At 36.4% G+C, this 20,664-nt stretch overlaps 1 protein-coding gene across 2 annotated transcripts in view; it reads right to left on the bottom strand.

The window, feature by feature from the left end:
* PDE4D (phosphodiesterase 4D) overlaps positions 1 to 20,664 on the bottom strand; it is a 418,117-nt gene that overhangs the window by 348,590 nt on the left and 48,863 nt on the right. The window contains exon 1 of one of the 2 annotated variants that reach the window (XM_075739987.1): positions 18,294 to 18,663. The exons of the other annotated variant lie outside the window; for it this stretch is intronic. Coding sequence (XP_075596102.1) covers positions 18,294 to 18,562 — 269 coding nt within the window. The 5' untranslated portion in view covers positions 18,563 to 18,663. Of the gene's footprint in view, positions 1 to 18,293; positions 18,664 to 20,664 lie in introns of those variants that run through there. 2 annotated transcript variants of the gene reach the window in all.

Here is a 20,664-nt window from a genome sequence, read left to right as displayed (position 1 = left end):
TTTCTCTTTTTTCTTTTCTTTTCTTTTTTATTTTCCTCTTTTCTTTTCTTTTCTTTTCTTTTCTTTTCTTTTCTTTTCTTTTCTTTTCTTTTCTTTTCTTTTCTTTTCTTTTCTTTTCTTTTCTTTTCTTTTCTTTTCTCTTCTCTTCTCTTCTCTTCTCTTTCCTTTTTTTTTCTCTTTCCTTACCTTCCCCTCTTTCCTTTGTAGTCATCATGTGTGGAGGACATCTTTGTTCTAAAATACTGTCTGTATAATCAGTGCAGCCACTCATTGGAGAAAATCCCTTGGTAAATGTCTATTACTAAAATCATATAAAAGTCGAATGATAACCATGTAACTTTTCCAGCTCTGGAACTTGCTCCTCCTTTGATCCAGATGGATCACAGAATGCAGAGGACGTAGGATTCTGACAGAGGGCATCCAGCAGCTTCAGCACCAACTGTTTCACAGAAGATTTAATTTAAAGGGGCTTACTTAAATTATGTTGAACAGTAACAGGGATACTCATCCTGAGTTAAAGTAATCTTACTTCATTTGGTGAAACTTACCTCCAAAATAAATATATAATTTTTTTAAAAAATTAAAACTATTCAAGTTACAAAATAAGAATTTAAACAAAATTAATGATTTTGTTAGTGAGAAGTTAAAATTAATCTTACTAACTTTTAGTTACTTTCTGGAGTGTTTCTATTCACTCTTGTAGGCATCATATACAATCTCCATCGCTGGCAATCAGAATTTTTAAAATCTTTAACAAATCTTTACTGTTGCAGATCTCCTGCAAATTCAACTGTGTCACTATTAAAAATAGTAGAATATTTGCTTCTACCCAATTGCAACAGTTTTTGAGTCAGTACCTATGTGAAATGTGTATTTATGTAGTGACATACATTTATATCCATTTTGCACAACACTACATGCATATAAGAATGTATAAAATGCTGTTAAAAGAGAACAAGCAAAGCTCCTACTTCCTCTCCCTAACCGAATATAGAGTTATACGATAACAGTGATTGCATCAAGACAATTTATTCCTCAAGCACGTGCAATTCTGGCTCAGCCTGTGGGAGGAGGCCTGCTCAGAGCCACGGACACGGTATCACACCCTCCGGGCAGCAACACTTCACTGCAAAGTGATCTCCAACCTGACCAAATTCAAAAGCCAACAGACTTGTGACAACATACCACCCACACCCTTATCCTACATGTTCAGACCTGGTCTGTGTTTTTGGCATCCGTGGCCTCCAACTACCAAAAGCAGTGCAGCTCAAAGAATAATAAAGTCTCACTGCTCCAGTATTTATGCTCTGTTCAATGGCTCAGAAGAATCAGTTTGCAAGGAAATTGTTTGGTTTGCCGTGTTGCTGTTAATTCTATACATTTGCTCTCACTCCAAATAGAACTACTCCATTGGTTGTCTAATTTGGTCAGAAGCAATCTAGATACTGTTTTCTTAACCAAGTTATTTTTATAACTGGTTGTTGAGTTTCTAAATGGATGCATTATTATGATAAATGAAAAAAATAAATTCAAAGCTGTACACCAATATTCTCATGTAATTTAAATACATACAAAAATAGTCTCAGGTTAAGATTCACTTCAACAACAGCAATAAGCCAACTTCCTTTAAATACACTTCAAGATGTAAATGGTATATTTGTGCTTTCTCTCTCTCATTTATTTATTAAATCTTGCCCTTGTCTTTCATTCCTGATTTGACTTTTTTATTATTTTTGTCAACATGGGTTCATTTCACCATTGCACGCATGTCTTCCTGCACTGGCAGCAATAACTGTTCATGCATTTGGGATTTTTTGTTTCAGACGTAAAGAAATGTATTCTACATTTAAGGAAAAAATATTTACATTTCTGTTGAACTTACGGTATGAAAAAAGCTTATTTACAAAATAATACTCTTGGCAAAATTAATCCATTATTATTTTTTTTTAGCAAAGCTTTCATAACATTTTAGCCACCCCTCCTTCCACCTTTTTCACATTAAGGAAATGGTCGTCATCACATTAATTTTATATTATTTTTTTTCCCCAGAATGTAAGAGCAAAGAAAATTTGAACCATGTTCAAGTTCCAATACCTAATTTCACCGCCTGAAGAATCTCTGTAGTTCACAGTACTGTAATATTTGCATCGCCCGAGCTTGAACTTTTCATTAAGAAATATTGCTTTGCCACCATACAAATACCTCTACTTTGCACTGGAAGACAAGTATTTTGTGCTTCTAATGTCAGTATAAGAACTATTAGAATAAGAACCTTTTACTTCTTCACCCACTTGCTGTTGTTCTTAGAGCTATAGAAACAGAATCATTTCTTTATACAATTCAAGTGAGTGCTCTGCACAAAAATCAGGCGTCTAACAGGCCTAGAAGTGCAGAAGTAGCGCACATGAAAGTCTCAGGAAAGTTATAAGCCTTACAATATCCAAGAGGTATCAGACTGCAAAGAAATTGTTTACTTTGCCTCATTGGTTTTAAACCCCTTATCTACAGAATGACCCACCAATCGTATGATAGACATTTCATTGAAAGCTATGCTATCAATGGCAAGTTGTGAGTACAGAAAAATACACAAACAAGAAGCAGAATGCAAAATTAAAATTAAAACCCCCAGAGAATATATAAAGATATTTAGACTTTAAATTTCCAAATTTAAATTCTTTAAGATATAATTACTATGTCTATTTTCTGAAGGTGAATTTTGGGTTCAGATATTCAGTTTAGCAGAGAAAACAGAACACTGTCCCTTACAAGTGCAATACTTCAAAAAAAACAGTTTTGGACTCCTACTAGTCACCATAGCCCTTCCAATTAAGTCACTAATAGGTAATCATTGTAGAAATATGATGTCAGCCAAGACTTCTTTGCTGGAAAAGATATGCCTTTTTTTTTTTATCCCAAAGTGCTTAGATTACTTTTAAGTAAGATAAATTATATTTAATGGATTATTTAAATTGGTTTGCTCAATAACAAGCTGAACACTTTGAAAACACAATCCCCCAAATGCAAAAAAAAAAAAAAGTGAATACACTTTTGCATTGCCTGTTCTTTCTGTGAATCAGACACAATGGAGCTTTGAACTCTATAGTTAAGTTTAGTGGGGCATATCTCTGAACTGGTAAGTCTGATGACAAGTGAGAAGAATTAATTCAGATGTACTTGTGTGTTGGGTTTGCATGGCAAGGTTTTGGTACAGAGGGGGCTACAGGGGTGGCTTCTGTGAGAACCTGCCAGAAGCTTGCCCCAGGTCCGACAGAGCCAATGCCAGCCGGCTCCAAGATGGACCCACCACTGGCCAAGGCTGAGCCCATCAGTACCTCTGTGATAACATATTTAAGAAGGAAAAAAAAACCAGTTAGAGAGAGCTTTTGCAGCTCGAGAGAGGAGTGAGAAGATGTAAGAAACTCTGCAGACACCCAGGTCAGTGCAGAAGGAGGGGCAGGAGGTGCTCCAGGCACCAGAGCAAAGATCCCCCTGCAGCCCGTGGTGAAGACCATGGTGAAGCAGGCTGTCCCCCTGCAGCCCATGGAGGAAGGATGAGGGGGTGTAGAGATTCCCCCTGCAGCCCATGGAGGACCCCACGCCAGAGCAGGTAGAGGCACCCAAAGGAGGCTGTGACCCCATGGGAAGCCCACGCTGGAGCAGGCTCCTGGCAGGACCTGTGGCCCCATGGAGAGAGGAGCCCACGCTGGAGCAGGTTTGCTGGCAGGACTTGTGACCCTGTGGGGGACCCACGCTGGAGCAGTTTGCTCCTGAAGGTCTGCAACCTGTGGGAGGGACCCACGCTGGAGCAGCTGGTGAAGAACTGCAGCCCGTGGGAAGGACTCACGTTGGAGAAGCTGGTGGAGGACTGTCTCCTGTGGGAGGGACCCCAGGCTGGAGCAGGGGCAGAGTGTGAGGAGTCCTCCCCCTGAGGAGGAAGGAGCGGCAGAGACACCGTGTGATGAACTGACCACAACCCCCATTCCCCATCCCCCTGTGGTGCTGGGGGGGGAGGAGGGAGAGAAATGGGGAGTGAAGTTGAGCCTGGGAAGATGGGAGGGGTGGGGGGAAATAAGATTTGGTTTTATTTCTCATTACTCTACTCTGTTTTGCTTGGTAATAAATTAGATGAATTTCCTCTCTAAGCTCAGTCTGTTTTGCTCATGGCAAGAATTAGTGAGTGATCTCTCCCTGCCCTTATCTCGACCCACAGGTGTTTCGTTATGCCTTTTCTCCCCTGTCTACTTAAAGAAAGGAGTGATACAGCGGCCTTGGTGGGCACCTGGCCTCCAGCCAGGGTCAACCCACCACAACTTGTCATACTCAGTACTAATGTTCCAGATTTTTGCTACAAATCAGTGGGTAGTCTTAAAATTATGAGGAAAAGGTCTCCAAAGCTTGCGTTGGTTTGGTTTCTGCTACAGTTAAAAAGTTTAAAACAAGGACAATGTTTTCTTAACTCTTACAATACATAGAAAGTTGACACTACAAGAAACTATAAATGGATATTTAATATTCAAAAGATGAAAAGTGAACATTCTCTTGATCTGTAAGCAATGATAGCACTTCACATTTGGAAAGCATTGGGAAAATATTAACAAAAGATTCCTGAGATTAATATTGTAATGTTTCATGTCAAGTATTTAGAAATTAGGACAATACAGTATAAACAACTCTGTTGAATCCAAAGAATGGAAACTGATGGCAGAGCTAGGTTTAAAATCCCAGGATATTTTGACTCAGTCTCACACCATGTCCACGTGGCCATGTATCCCTCTACTTCAATTTGCTTACAAGACTCAGTAACCGTAGCACTTATTTGTCTGTTATTATTGTAAGTAGGAGTTACATTTTTATATTTTGTTAATTCACAGAGAGTTAATTTGAACAGAGAAGCTCACACAACAATCACAGAGCAGGCATGCCTTTAATAGAGCAAAATAGATGCCTAACTGCAGTTTAACTTTTTGTTTTACATTGTGACCTCATGGTGACATCTCTGTGATGTCATAGACTTTGATTTAAAAGGGATACTATCTTTTTTTCCACTAAGTGCTTCTTAATAATTATTTATTTGATCCAGAAAATATTTTTCAACTGTTAAAACTGTACTTTACAATTCACCTTGAAAAATTTAGAAGTACCCAAAGTTCATGTCCTGTTATGTTGGTCAAGTCACTTGAATTTGTTTCCTCCTCAAAACCATTTAATTAATGGTTAGATGTTACAATTAATGTTATAATTTAGTACGCTAGTCAAATAAATGAATGGAGCCAAAACAGGTTTTGTAGAAGTGCTTCCTGATCCTCACGCAAAGATTTTTACTCAGAGGAGTGAGTCACAAGCTAGTAGCTTAAGCAAGTAGTCTTTTTATAGAAAAGCTGGACTTTTCTTTTTGCAGTTACAAACAAGGAAATTAATCATCCAGAAAGTTTTATTTTTGTGGTAGTAATTTTATTTTTCGTACTATTAAAAGTATTTTTGAACCACATCACATTCTGTTCTAAATACGATACCGATTATTTTTATTATTCATTGCATGAAAGAGCAATAAGACTCATGTACCGTTATTTTAGGGGCAACAAAGCTCCCAAAAAGGTAAAACAACTTCAACTCAGTATCAAAATCCCTCATGTAACTAACTATTCATGTTCGGATGAGTATGAAAGCAATTAAAAATTCTGCTAGACAACTACTGAGAAATTCATTTGCCACTGTTGGCAAATAGCTCACAGAAGAGGGCTTTATTAGAGAAACAGTCGTCATTTTGCACTCTTTAGACTGGGTGATAATAGGCAAACACCAATGGTGTTCCTATTAAAGTAGCCTGAAATTAGACGGTCATTTCTAATACCGTACATGGCCTGCATTATAACCTATTGGTCAACATACTGCAGCATCATCCGTCTTCAAGAAGACAAAAAGTGAGTTAGATAGTTTTAGTGGCTTTAAATCAGGCGACTTTCATATAAGCCCCAGCAGTACAATACCTGCTTCTCTCCAGCCCTTCTAAGCCTCAAATCTTAATGTTGCTGACAAGGCATTACTACTAGCTTGTCAAGTTTTGCCCCTTACTCTCACCCATGTAACTTCATCTACATGCACATGCTCCAAAATCAGCTAACCTGCTACTTCCAGGCATTCATCTCACATTAGTTATCTAAGACTACTGTTGTTCATGAAGCCTTTACCTTATTGTCTGGAAAATGTAGTAAGCAGACTACTTCTTTGCAAAAATACTCTAACCTTCACAGTAAAATTGGCTGCTTCCACTATAAAATTATTATATGGATGGAATTAATTATGCAAAAGTGATTCAAAATTAGTTACCTTTGCAGAATCTATATAATGAGCTTAGTCTAGTCCAAGATCTTAACATCCTTAAAAGAATTAAATTGTGTTCTATATAACTACTTTGTTTTACGAATGAAGACTGTATCAAAGAAAAAGTAAATTATCCATTGGTAACTGCATCATGCTTCTACTGAAATATTTTATTTCTTTCACTTTTTATACACTAAAGTTTAGAAGAGCCCTAGTGTTTTCTGACATAGGCTTCATGAACTTTCCCATCAAGTTTTTTAAACATAAGTTCTTACATAAGCTACCATATGCCACTCTATTTGTTGGTAAAGAGAGGACTGCCTTGATAGTATTAGCGGGTTTCCATTGCAAAGTCACTCTTTTTTGTCTTGTGCATAACTCTCTCTATGACAACTAAAACATACCTATCTATGACTGAAAGGGTGTGGATGGAAACAGCAACTGTTGAATAGTTCCATCTCACAGCACAAGCCTATATCCAAAAAAAATTACAAAACAGCTTTTGCAGACCAAGGTCACATCATGTTTTTACCTGCCCTTAGCTTCTCTATGTATTTTAACAGTGATGTTTCGCTGTGTGCATTCAAATAATTGATGACTTTTTAGAAGGCTTTTAAGCATGTATAAATTTATTTTATATATTTTTGATTAGTGATGATCTTTGCACTTTGGACATGCAAGTTGCAGCTTGTAACAAAGCCACAACACACAAAGCATTTTTTATTGTGTAAGGTATGTCTAGAGTGACTTTGTACTTAAGTGCAGAATGTAGTCTGGAGAACTAGATAGCTCTGAGAATATACAGAGAATGAAAGATAGAGGCTTTCCTCCTTGACTTAGCTGAGATGTTATTTTTATTCCAGGCCCCCACCCCCACCCCTAAAATAAGCTTCACATCAGAAAAGGAGCTACTACTGCTCAGCATATCAATGACATTTGCAGCAGATGCTCAAGGGACTGAAGAAAGGGGTTATGAAAGCCCTTTTCAATGCTGTCTATACTGAATCTAGTTTAATTCACAAATTAAAAATTCTTAGTATTGAATCCCATTTCTTAATTAATTAGACACTAAGCTTAAACTATTTTTGTTTGACAGTTTGAAAAAGAACGGATAAAAAAAATAATTTACTTTTAGTGATACATTCCCAAATGTTCATAAGGCATGTCCTTTGAATTCATCAGCAATGAGATCAAGTTCTACATCATAATATACCCTCTGAAGGGAGCAGAGATTAAATCATCCTCTGAGAAGCCTTATAATTAGAAACCCCCACAACTGTTACATGAAGAGCAGGACAATGAGAAGTCAGATCACTTGTCCTAAGGAGAAAAAGGGAGTTGGAACAACTCATCCAAAAACAATCTTGACAAAGATTCTGAAGAAAATATTTATAATTGTGAGTTTTCAATTTTTTGTGGTATATATCTACTTGATAGGAACACTGACAAATTGTATTCTTGGGAAGCACATTCTTTTAGTGGCTGTCAGTTTACAAACCATATTAAGAGGTTCCTGCATAGGTCATGGAAAAGGTTAGACCATTGTCCCAACAAAATCTGGTGAACATACAGGATTATTACCAGTAATTTTTACTTTTTTTTCTTACAGAAAAACTTCCATGTAATACAATATAGGATATGGAGGTTCTAGAAGAATGGTTGATAAGCCACTGACCCTCCTAGGTGGAATAACAGGTATCAGACCACCATTGTGAAGTGACAGTAGTATGTACGATAGTGTTTCAAGAAGTGTTTCCAAAGTCTATCAAGATGACACCGAGATCTTTAAAAATGGAAGGCTTCCAGATTGGAGCAAAACCCCACAAAACAGATCAGAAAGAAATGTTGACAATGTAAAAGGAGAAAATGGAGAATAATTTGCAGATATGGCCACTGAGTATACTGTGAATTTGCTAAAAGAAGAGAGGTGGCTTAAAGGAAAAGAAGTATCTATTTAGAACAGTTGCAATGGCAGAACCTGCTTGTTTGGTCACGAGATATGTATCATAGAATGGTTTAGATTGGAAGATCATCTTGATCATAAAGATCTTGATCTTAAAGATCATCTAGTTCCAACCTCCCTGTCATGGCCAGGGACACCCTCCACTAGACCAGGTTGCCCAAAGCCCCATCCAACCTGGCCTTAAACACTTCCAGGGGTGGAGCATCCACAACCTCTCTGGGCAACCTGTTCCAGTGCCTCACCACCCTCACAGTAAAGAATTTCTTTCTAACACCTAATCTAAATCAACCCTCCTTCACCTTAAACCCATTTCCCCTTGTTCTGTCACTCCAGGCCCTTGTAAACAGTCCCTCACCATCTTTCCTGTAGGCCCCTTCAGGTACTGGAAGGCCGCAATTAGATCTCCCTGGAGCCTTCTCTTCTCCAGGCTGAACAACCCCAACTCTCTCAGCCTGTCCTCATGGGAGAGGTGCTCCAGCCCTCTGATCAGCTTCATGGCCCTCCTCTGGACTCGCTCCAACAACTGGCTCCTTCTTATGTTGCAGCCTCCAGAGCTGGACGCAGTTCTCCAGGTGGGGTCTCATGAGAGTGACGTAGAAGGGCAGAATTGCTGCCCTGCTGGTCAGGGCTCTTTTGATGCAGCCCAGGACACAGCTGGCTTTCTGGACTGCAAGTGCATGCTGCTGGCTCATGTTGAGTTTTTCATCAACCAACATATCATATCAAGTTATATATCATATATAATACATAATAATATAATTTTAATACATGTATTATATATGAATAATATATTTATATAACCAGACTGCAATTATTACGATAATACAGAAATATTTAAGGACACAGTTGTTTCTTAATTAATCATTTTGTAGCTGGAGTATCTAACTTAGCCCTCTCACGTAAGCTGCACTCCTTGGAAATGAGTGATACATAATGGTGAAGCATTGTCATTTGTAAGTTGCAGATATTTCTTCTGCAGTAAATTATTTTTAATGTGGGGAATAGAGCTCATTGTGTTAGTTCTTAGGCCTTTTAATTAATATCTTTTGTGATCTTGCTGGATTTTCACATTTAATTATGTGGTCTAATCTATTTCCCATGACAGCATGCATTTACACAAGTCATTATTTTTCTTTTTGATTATGTAATGTGCTACATGCTATGATTGTAATTAACACCTTTGAAGAATTCAATCTCTGCCATGTGAATGTGCATAATAATGAATAGGTCCAAGATGATATTTTAAAATAACTTAAGATTTTATTGCTTATGACTGTGCTTATGAAATTACCGCAGATTTTAAAGGTTCTTACAGCTGCACAGCAAAACTGGAAATACAACACCTAGCTTGTCTGATTCATCATTCAGTGAACCTTCCCATCCCAAAAAACCCCCGACATATGTTATCTGTGATTGCATATGTCTCCTATAACACAAAATTATATTTATGGTAATGGTCAAATAAATCAATTATTTATTCAAATATAACTGGAAAATTGTTACAATGTTAAAATGCACATCAGAAGTGCCTACTTTTCCTTTAACTTATTTAATATAGAAATACATATTGTTCAGATAAAGCTAGAAAAGTCATACAATTTATAAAATCTATTCTGGATAAAATTTACTTGCTGTCTTATTTTATTTTGTGGGGGAAATGAACACACAGACAGATATTCTTAAAACACCTTGTGGAGATTCCTTCTCTAGCACACTTCTGCTACTTGTTCTAGAGATTACTTGTCAGTAATGTCAGCAGATGCAGATTTATCACAGAAGCCCAGTGAAACACACACCACAAAAACCCACACATATACACAGCTTACATGTTCGATTAATTCATTCAGAATGATATTTTTTTAAAAATTATCAAGTTAATGTTATCAAAAGATAATCCCAAAGACAAATTGATGCATTAAAGAACAGTATGAAAGTTTCTGGATATTCCAGCTAAAGTTAGTCTGGCCAATAAAGCTGATGTATTTAGTTGTCCATCATTCATTCTCATTACTACACCTTAAAGAGCGACCACGCTTCACTACAGACACAGTCTAAGCACCAGTAACTTGCACCAGCTAGACACTAGTTCTAAGACTGGCCATTTTTCCTAGATCAGGACAGAAATAAACCTTCTGCTAGCAAACCTTTCACTGCACTTCTGTATAAATCAGAAGTCTGCCTGTACTCTGCCCTTTGACAAGTAAAACTTGTTGATTCCAGTCAACAGCTGCTCCTTATGGGACTGGTAGCTTGACAGAGACGCTGAGACCTCTCTCCCACTCTTCTCACTTAAATGTTAACTTACCTATTATTGGAATGAACTCTTGCAAATTTTAAGCTCAGTGTTCTCCTGGACCACCAGTGGAAAAATCATCCTTGGTACTAGATGAAACAGAAGTATAAAACCCCAAAAAGTTCATGAGATACAGAAGAAATGTCACAACAGGAGGAAGGGAAGAAAAAAGAAAAAAAAAAAAGAGGAGTAATACCTACAAATCCCAAAGATGAAGCTCTTCAAGAATGCATGAAAGGAAAAGCCAGCCAGTTGCTAGATGGTGCTAAAGAAATTCTAAGAATATCTATTCTCATAGGATAAATATAAGAGATATGAATTACTATGAGAAATCAAAAAGGAAAATAAACTTCTGAAACTTTTATAACACATTTGAAACTTTGAGGTTATGTATATGCAACTATACAATACCTATGAAACCCTTAATTTAAGGCCAATGTACAGAGAAGTCTCGAGATTCAAAATGGAGGAAAAGGCTACCATGCCATGCCAATTTCAGCTTGCATAAAACATTGAAAATGTGTCAAAATGCAGAAGAAACAGACAGGATTGCACAGGCTGGAGCAAGAACAAATAAACTGTTTTAGCAAACCTCAAATAAAATAGTAATATATACATGCAAAATGAAAGTAAAGATAGCAAATTTGCAAAATACAATCAGAGTGATCCAACAAGAAGCAATGTGGAAGACTGCTTGAGTCTAATACGCTTCCCAAGATGTTACACAGTAACCTAATAAAAATAGTATACAAAAACTACTCAGACTTTTTTTAAATTCTAAAAAAACCAACCCAAATCTTAAAGAAAGCAGAGAATTTATCATGTTGGAAGAGTAATAGTTAAAACCTTTGCAGTCACACATAATAACTTGTAATACAATTATAGTCAGATATAATAAAATATGCAAAAGCAGTTGCTTCTGAGGTAAATACTAAACAAAAGCATAACTATAGGAACTCAGTTCTGCTTCTGCTAAATTACTTAGAATTTCTCCTAAATTCTGTCCAACACAGAACATGCCATTAAAGACAATAGACCAGACAATAGCATGGCCTAGGCAAAGCACTTCAGCTACTAAAACTTTGGAAGAAATACCAAATCTACAAAGCAAGGAGGTCATCCACAAGAGAGAAATGCTCAATGAAAATGGTTGAGACACATTTTCTTTTGGAAGAAAAGGAGCGATGCAACAGGTACTGCTATAGAAGACAACTCTTGTACTAGCAAATCTAGCCAGCCAAATTTATTGGGTTTTCTCCTTCACATTGTTCTTCCTTACTCAGTTATTTGTCACTGTACAAAAAAGACCTAGAATTTACTCTGTGATTGTTCATTGATCTTCCTGAAGTGGTTTTGGATGCCCTTTCTGATACCAGGAGCTCTGTTCTAACATGACTCTTGTTTGGGAAAATGCATCTTTGCCTCCTCCTTCTTTATGGGGAGGTGAATTTTGTCCTCATCTGTCTCTCCTCAGGTTTGAGCTGTGGAGAAACAGGATTATTTCTCTACACTAAAATAACTTGTCAGTAGTTAACACCATTGTGCAGCATCCTGAGCTTACTGCAAGCCACTCCGTAGATACTAGACAGCATCATGTTCCCCTAGCTCATTCCTTGCCTCTGCTCCACTAACCCATGCATATGTGTGCACAGATCCCACCAAATACACACACTGACTTTGCAAGCCCGTTGCCTGTTTGTATACAAGCATCCACACAAGCATGCCTCTCTTTATGTAACAGAATTACAAGAAAAGAGTCGGTAGGTGGATTGGGTTATCTTAGACATTTGTAGTATGTCTCTGTGACAATATTGCGAATTAAATTATTTCCTGGGAATGATTTATGCATCTATTATGAATATCTTTACATTATATGTGGAGAGGATCAACACACTATTCCAGAAAAGGAGTAAGGTAACCCATTCTAAAAAGTCTGAAAACCAATGGAAGACAGTCCTCTGTAATATGCCAGTTGTTACCTTGACTAAAACCCTACGTAATATTTGGTAAGTGTGACTAAAACTTACGTGAAAAAAAGCAAGGTAGTAGTAGAAGAAACCCAGATATTTTCTTAACTGAACAGAAACAAATAAGGTCACATACGCAAATGTGCAACTTATCATCTCACTCAAATAATTTTCTCTTTTTACACTTTACATTTTACTTTAATAGTTCCAAAAGGATGTTATTCTTAATTAAATTTTATTGCATCTGTAACCTGATTAAACACTGCCTTTAATCTCATGAGAACATGCATCTAATTAAATCGGGAAAATATGCTGCAGTCTGGCTTCTCTTTGAAATATTCTTCCGTAATACTCAAATTTTTTTTAACTACTCTGCACAACTCTCTAGAACATTTCAGCTGTTAGTGCAGACTATACATACCTAGAGTATAGAGACTATGAATCCTATCCTTCCCTAGTGTTGTTCACATAGTTATCATCCTACTCTGTTTTGATGGATCTTCCTTTTGAAATGTTTTTCACAGACCAAATTGTAATTTCTTTAGTTCCCTGAAAAGCACTGAGTAGGGAAGGAGAGGAAGACATAGACAGGCATTAAAAATCTTTGAAGAAAATATATCTTGAAAATGGGAAGAAAATTGTAGTAAGAAAGAGCCTGTAGTTTCAGTTTGGTATAGCTTTAGTATAGTTTAGTAATTTCAGCATAAATACATGGAATCAGCCAGTGTAAAACCACATTCAAGTTAAATATAATATATTATATTATATATAATTATTATATTATATATCTTCTGCAATCTACCTATAACTAACACTTGAGGTTTTATTGGTTTTTTTGCAATTAGTGTTAAAAGTGCATGCAAATTTATTGTGCAATAAAATTAAACAAAGACCTGAGTTTATCAGTACTCTTATGTCAGTTACATTCCTGAAACTTAAAATGGCACACCTCTATCTAAACTATTTCCAAGGCATCTACTGTTTTCATATCTGAATGCCAAAGTCAATGTAAAACTATTTACTATGGGTGGGGACAAAGGCTGGCTGAATTCAGATGAAAGTACTCTATATAACTGAGCACATACTTGTATTCTTAAAGTCAGTAATCACATTACATGTTTAGGTTTGGGGGTTCATGTAAAAAAAATAAAAATCTGAAGAGCAAAACCATAAGAATCTTTAACATCAGAAAGTATTAAATGAACCCCAGAAGAGCTGGAGAGGAGAGAGAGAGATCAAAGGGGAAAACTGACAACAGACTTATGAATTACAGACCCACTTTATATAATAAAGAAAACATCATATATCACTACTTGCTGTAGCTGATCACACACAAATAAATCACAAAGGCAGCAAATATTCTGTCCAAAGTTATATACAACAAACGACTGTTTGAACTTTTTGTGTTCACTGAGAAGTACTAAGACAGCAAATAATAAAGGCCAAAAAAAATCAAGCACATGCATACCATGACTTCATACTTCCAATTAAATAGACACAATTTAGTTGCTATGTTGCACTGACCTTACTACCCTGCTCCAAATATTTATGCTTGTTGCTTCTCCTCCCTTTCCTACCAAAAGGAATTTTTCATGGAAAATAAAGGAAAGCTGACTTCCCACATGAGTTAACTAAAGCTGTATGATATAAAGTATCTAAACATCCTTCCACAGACCTTTGGACACATCTCACACACACTGGCTGTTCACACAGCTGGAGAACCAACAGCCTCCTTCCCTGTCACTGAAGGTCCTCTTGTCTCACAAATCCCAGCACGTACGATCCCACCCCAATGCTCTCTCCTGCCAGACTCCACTGGGGTAATAGGCAGCTTAGAAAAGGCATATGAAGAGCTAACCAAGACAATTCAGAAACTGAATTTGCCAAGCACGTACCAGAGGACTTAATTCTTCTTGTCTGTGTCCGGTTGTAACACATGCTGCCACGTCACTGTATTGACCAGGTCTTACAGCATTGTGACTACTTTTGCAGTAATACAATACAACGCAGATTTCTGAGGACCTTGAATTGGTTTTGGCTAGAGTATATTTGAATTCTTGGCCACAGATCTTTGAAACACTTGTTTCTTTTCAGTTGCTATGGTTGTTTCCCATAGACTGTAGATTGATATCGTCCATAGACTCAGAGTGATCCAGGCTAAAAGTTCAAGATAACTAGTTTTAATGTCACAGTTTAGGCAAGACTAGCTGTAATTCTCTCTGAAGCTATTATTCAGAAATTTCTCCAACAAAAATGAAGACCTCATGCATCTCTACCACTTAAAGCTTTCTCTTTCAACTCTTAATGCTGTATTTTTTCCTCTCTAAAATCCTGAAATTAGTAGTTTATCTTTCAAGTGTTCGAATGAATTCAGTTACAGCTGGGGAAGGATAAAGAAGAAAAGGAAGGAGAGAAGATCTCATAAAATGTGTGAGGTTAATGGCTAGTGATGAACTCTGAGTTGAAAGACATATTGGCAAATTTTCCATTACACTCCTGTAAGCAAAATCAAGTTATATAACCATATTTCTGAACACAGTGCATGGAAACCTCCTATTAAAAACAAATTAAAAAAAAATCTATTAAGTTATGCCTTCCTGAACACAATATAGAGAGAACAGATTTAAATAAATGGTTCCATCAGTTTCTTAAGTACTCCATAGTAAATAGCCCAGTTTGCGTACAATTTTCATGACGATTTTTGTACAAGACATGGTTTTCAGAAGACACAATGGTCCAACTTTTCTAGAAAGAAGAACCATAGAAATTCTTAAAGAGGTCTTAATCACCTTTTTTAACCACAACTAGTTACATGCCTTTTACATAATATACCATCACCCCACTGTGTAAAAGAACGTCTGTGAACATTGCATCCTATGATTGTATAGCTCATCACATAACAAAAAAAATGAAGGCATTTTGACAGTTCACAACCAAACCATTTATGCAGTCCTTACAAGAGTGAATATTCCTGCCATATGACTGAAAATAACAACTCAATTATTCGTGTGAAATGATATAGTCACATGATAAAGAAAATGCATTTTGGTGTCAACAGTTCTACATCCCAGGCCATTACAGGGAGAAAGCTATGGGCCTTGTGATAGAAAGGGGGAAGAACCAGGTTGCCAAAACAATTCATCAATTTGGCACCCACCTCTTGGCAATTTTTGAATGCCATTACAGAGCCTGGAAATCAGGGAGTTGGGTACAATCTAAATCAGTTTTGCTGGGTGACTGTATTTGGCATCACTGTAACACACAGCAACATCTTTAGTGTTATATGTTTAGTTATTATGCTAAATATAAACTTCTAATCATAAGAAAAACATAAGACAATACTAAATTTATAAAATTAGCCATATTTTGCAAAGTCAGAATGGCTTTCCAACTTACTGGTGGCTTGAATAAGATCAAGTTATTAAAAATTCTTATTGCCTTCATGTGTGAATAATGGACTAAACAAGAAAGATGTTCATATACATGAATTCAAAGTTTATTCTTAAAGTATAAACCAGATTAAATTAGAAATCCAAGAAAATTAGAGCATTTACAGAGAAGGTCACAATAGCGGACCACTAAAACCATAATGGATCCTCCATAGTTCAACATTTTTGAGTAAGCTTACAACTACTTCAATTTCAAAGGCACTTTTTTTCTATGAGCTGCCTAAAATGGATTATATGGATATGGACTTAAAACCACTATACTGCCTATGTAGCCAAAGCATCTAGAAAGCACATGTCTATCACACAGCATCTCAGTTTTGTAAATAGATAACCAAGTGAAGATGTATCAGTAACTACAGACTTGATGGGATTTGGCAACAAATAAATTTTGTAAGCACATAGTAGGGCTTCTGCTCTCCTTCATATGCCTGTAAGTCTATCACATGTATTATTACTTAAGATTAGTGGGTTTTCTCCTCCATTTTCACTCCTACTAAATACTATTCTTCTTTGCAGGTTCTTGGGTAATTTATTGTATCTCTGCTTGACTCGCTGCTTCTCTACTTGCTGAAAAAAAAGTGCTGCTAAGATGAGCCAATCTTACAAATAGTTTAGAAATAACTGAGAGCTGTTCGACAACAGTATTTTGCAGGCCTAGTATTTTACATATTTGGGGAAAACCCAAGCATTTCCTACACTCCATGACATGCTGAAAAAGTCATTTTACCCAAACTCAAAACTTTCTGAAGCTCACTAGAGGAAATGCATTTAAACAAAATTCCACTTTTTAATACTATGCAAGCCTTTGCCCTTTCATGTTGCCCAAACCTGTTTGTTCACTTCATATCTGTCCCTTTTAATATCTTTCCTTTCTCTGTCATCTTAAACTGTCTACAACTGTCATAATACATACATAATCACACATGACAATTTCCCTCCATAAACTTTCACAAATTCTTATTTATTTTCATCTTGTAATGTAAAACAGCTCTACTGGAATTACTTTTTTTTTCATCCTGCATGTTCTTAGGTATAGAATGTTCTATAAATTATGTAATGCAGACCAGCAGATAGAGATCCTTAATGTTGTTGGTATTTATGCATAACTGTTAAAGGAACATGAAATGCTCTAATTTCATTCAGTTTTCTCTGTTACACATGCAAATTCTGACCAGGTACACTGGTTTCAGAACAGCTATTCTTTAAGTATAAAGGCACACTAGTTTTTCCTCATCCTTTTCAAGGGTAAAAATATTATTTTATCAAAGAAGCATTTCAGCTACACAAGCACATACATAGTAAAGATTTACACACCTGTATACAATATGCAATGCACATACCAGTCACGTAGCTATGGTGTAAATCTAATTTCAGACAAATGAAGACAAATTTGAATAGCATATTAATTTTGCTCCTTAGAATGCATGAGTTACTTTCTTTGAACATATTTCACTGCCCTCCTTTCTTTATATTACCATTTTATTTGAAAAATAATGGGGGGAAAATCTCACAAGAAAAAACAGAACACATCAAGATCTCAGGACCATCAAAGCAAACAGAAATGTATTACTGAGTTACAATAATCTCATATGAAACATTTTTAAAAAGAATACATTAAGTAATGAAATTATGCTGCTGTTTTAGATGCAACAAAATGAATGTCTTTTATAGATTTGATCACAAACACATGTCTAAGAAATGATCGAGTTAGTTACAAAAAAAGTAGTACTAGTGAATCATTTAACAAGAGGTTCCCTTTCCATCTTTCCTCTGTTTATTCGAGCAACTGTTTTAATAAAAATCACTGTCTCATATACAATATCTATTCCCATCATTCTTCTCTATCATGCTCTTAATGTGGGCACTGTCAAAAAGATAAACAAACATGCTATTCGGTTTAGGGGCGGGGGGGATCATAAATTGCCAATAAATAAATAAATAAAATATATTTAAAAGATATATTAAAGAAAAAAATTGCCTACTCACTCTGACCTGAACAGCACAGTTTGTGCTGCAGTTTTTATTTCTGGGGAAGGGGAAGAAAGGGATTATTACCCAAGAATCCATGTAAATAAAGTAGTTTTTGTGCAAGCAAATACATGTTTTCTTACTTTACATAAATTACTATTTTAAACTTCAGGTCTGAAATTAACTTGAGTCACAAATTAGAACTGTCTCTTTCAACCAGAGGGAATCATGCAGAGATCAAACTGACAAATATAAGCACTGACATCGAGGAGATAAATGCTTTATGAACAAAAGTTAATCTGACATTTCATGACAACCCGCTCAGTGCTTACCAGGTATGTGCCACAGTGAAACGCCGCTGTTTTGGTATGTTGCTGTTTAAAAGCATCCTGCGCAAAAGCCTTGGAGAGTTTCGAGGAGAAATAACTGGAGACAGCCAGGGAGAAACAGATGAAGATTTCCTAGATGTCCTGGACTTATCATGTTGCAACAGGTTTTCCCTCAGGGTCTTCACAAGATCTTCATTTAACCATGGATTTTGACAATGTGTATTATCCACTTCAGAAATAGCCAAAGAGTCTGGACTTGTCTGCTGAGCCATGTTTCCCAAGGTCTAACACAATCGAATATTGGCTTAACTGCTTAAAATACTTCCTTTCTAAATCAGTTCAAGAACTGTGCAGAGCTCCAACTCCAGTTCAGCCTATTCTGCTTTCAACATGGTGTCGCCTGCCCTCAGCGTCTCTCTAAAGATAATGATCTACAAAGAAAAAAGCAAGCTAACTCCTCCACAGAAACCTATTAAACATTACCACTCCTCTCACAGCCCTGCTGCCAAAGATCACTTACTAGCAAGTGAGCACAGAGGAAGAAACTGCTTTAGCACAGCCTTTGTGAAAGCTGTAAAGCTGCCTGTTAAACTATTGGAACTAATGTGCTGCAGCTGCTTGAGTGACTTCTGGTTATGTACATAAAAAGTGCTGGAGGAGGGCTTAAATATCAGATGTGTGCTCATTTTGTTTGGTTATTCTTTCTGTTTTCTTATTCCTGAACCTTCAGGGAGGCTTAAAGTAAAGGGGACTGCTGAATAACCTCTTCTGTTTTTTCCTGGATCTACAGTATTTATCTTTGTAGCCCCATTTACAAATCAAGATTACAAACTTTTACCTCTGCAGCTAACTATCAAATGCTACAATTAATTAATGTAAAAGGGTCTAGGTTCTGCCTTCCCCCCCCCAGCTGTCACCACCCAAGTCAGTTGATCACAACCAGTTTTCAAGTGCATTTAGCAAAGCCTAATACTTGCTATCTTACATTTTCCACAAAAACAAAACAAACATCATTTAAGATTTGTGCACAAACTGAAATCAGACTATGAAAACTACTAGTACTTGTTTAATGAGATCATCTTAATTTACTCTATCATGATATCATGACCACTACTCAAACTCTTTTTTCTATTCACAGCTGGTGGGGAAATAAACTGTCGAAAGATATTAAAAGAGAACTTCCAAAATATAAAAAGGCAAAAGTATTTGCATTTATTTGGTCAATACAAACTGCTGATAATTTTCATTTTTAGAATATCTTTTTTCATGGCATTATGCAAAGAAGATATCCGTACAGTTTTCTGATCTAACTTTGTCAATCAATCCCAAGATTTTTTTTTCTTATTTTTAATTAAAATAACTCCATCTATTCTGAAAGACAAAATTTTTATAAACACATTCGATTTTCTTCATAACTCATTGATAGCGGACAAAGACCTGTAATAACTGGTGGTAGGTCAATATTTGCTTAAGCTTGGTACATTCATTTTTACAGCAACAACAACAACAATCTTTTCAGTTATGACCCTACTTCCTGTTCGTTGTGCAAGAACAAACCACCACCATTTTGTGAAAGATTTATTTTTAATGTCAGAACATTGGTTACATATAATTTTTGTTGGTGCAATATGTTTCCTCTTTTATATTGTTTTACGATCCAGCTTGCCTTTTTGAATAAGAATTTCCTTTTGAAGCACACACAGCGTCCAGGCTTTCAATGGGGTGAAGGGTGTTTGACCACAATTGCATGACCAGGTGTGAAAGGCAAATACTGTTTTCTGTCTTATGGCAAAATCAGAAATTCTGCAAAAGCAGCCTCCTGTCACAATGGAGAGGAACCACCTTTCTTCTTAGCACCAAAGCCACAATTTCTGATGGGGATTATAGAGAGAACATCATGATGCTGACAGAAGTAGAGCAGAACAGCAGCGGAAAGGTCAACTTACATTAAGAATGACTTTGCTATCAGGTGTCAGCCCCATTATGTAGACAAGTTTAACTGTACTGTGTCATACGTGAAATTTGATAACAATGTATTTACAAATTTAACTCAATATTGAACTGCACAGAATGCAGAAATCACTGTGCATCATGGGGGGTTTTGTATTTTTCTAAAATTTTATAGATTTAATCACTATATAAAAACTAACATTGACCAAATACAGAATACAGCTGAGATATTATTAAAACTACAAAACAAAATTTAAAACTGTGTTTTATTGAGAACAAAATTTAAACTGGAAATGAAGTGTTAATCCACAAGCAGAAAAAGAATTGGATTAAATCCTAACTAACACAATAACTGCTTCCACTCCTTTTTGACTGGAAAAGTAGTACACACAGCACTGGTCCTCAACAAGCAGAGAAAATACAA

The sequence above is a fragment of the Balearica regulorum genome, chromosome Z, assembly GCF_011004875.1.
Source record: "Balearica regulorum gibbericeps isolate bBalReg1 chromosome Z, bBalReg1.pri, whole genome shotgun sequence".
NCBI classification, from domain to species: Eukaryota; Metazoa; Chordata; class Aves; order Gruiformes; family Gruidae; genus Balearica; species Balearica regulorum.
This window is presented reverse-complemented; position numbering and strand designations above follow the sequence as displayed.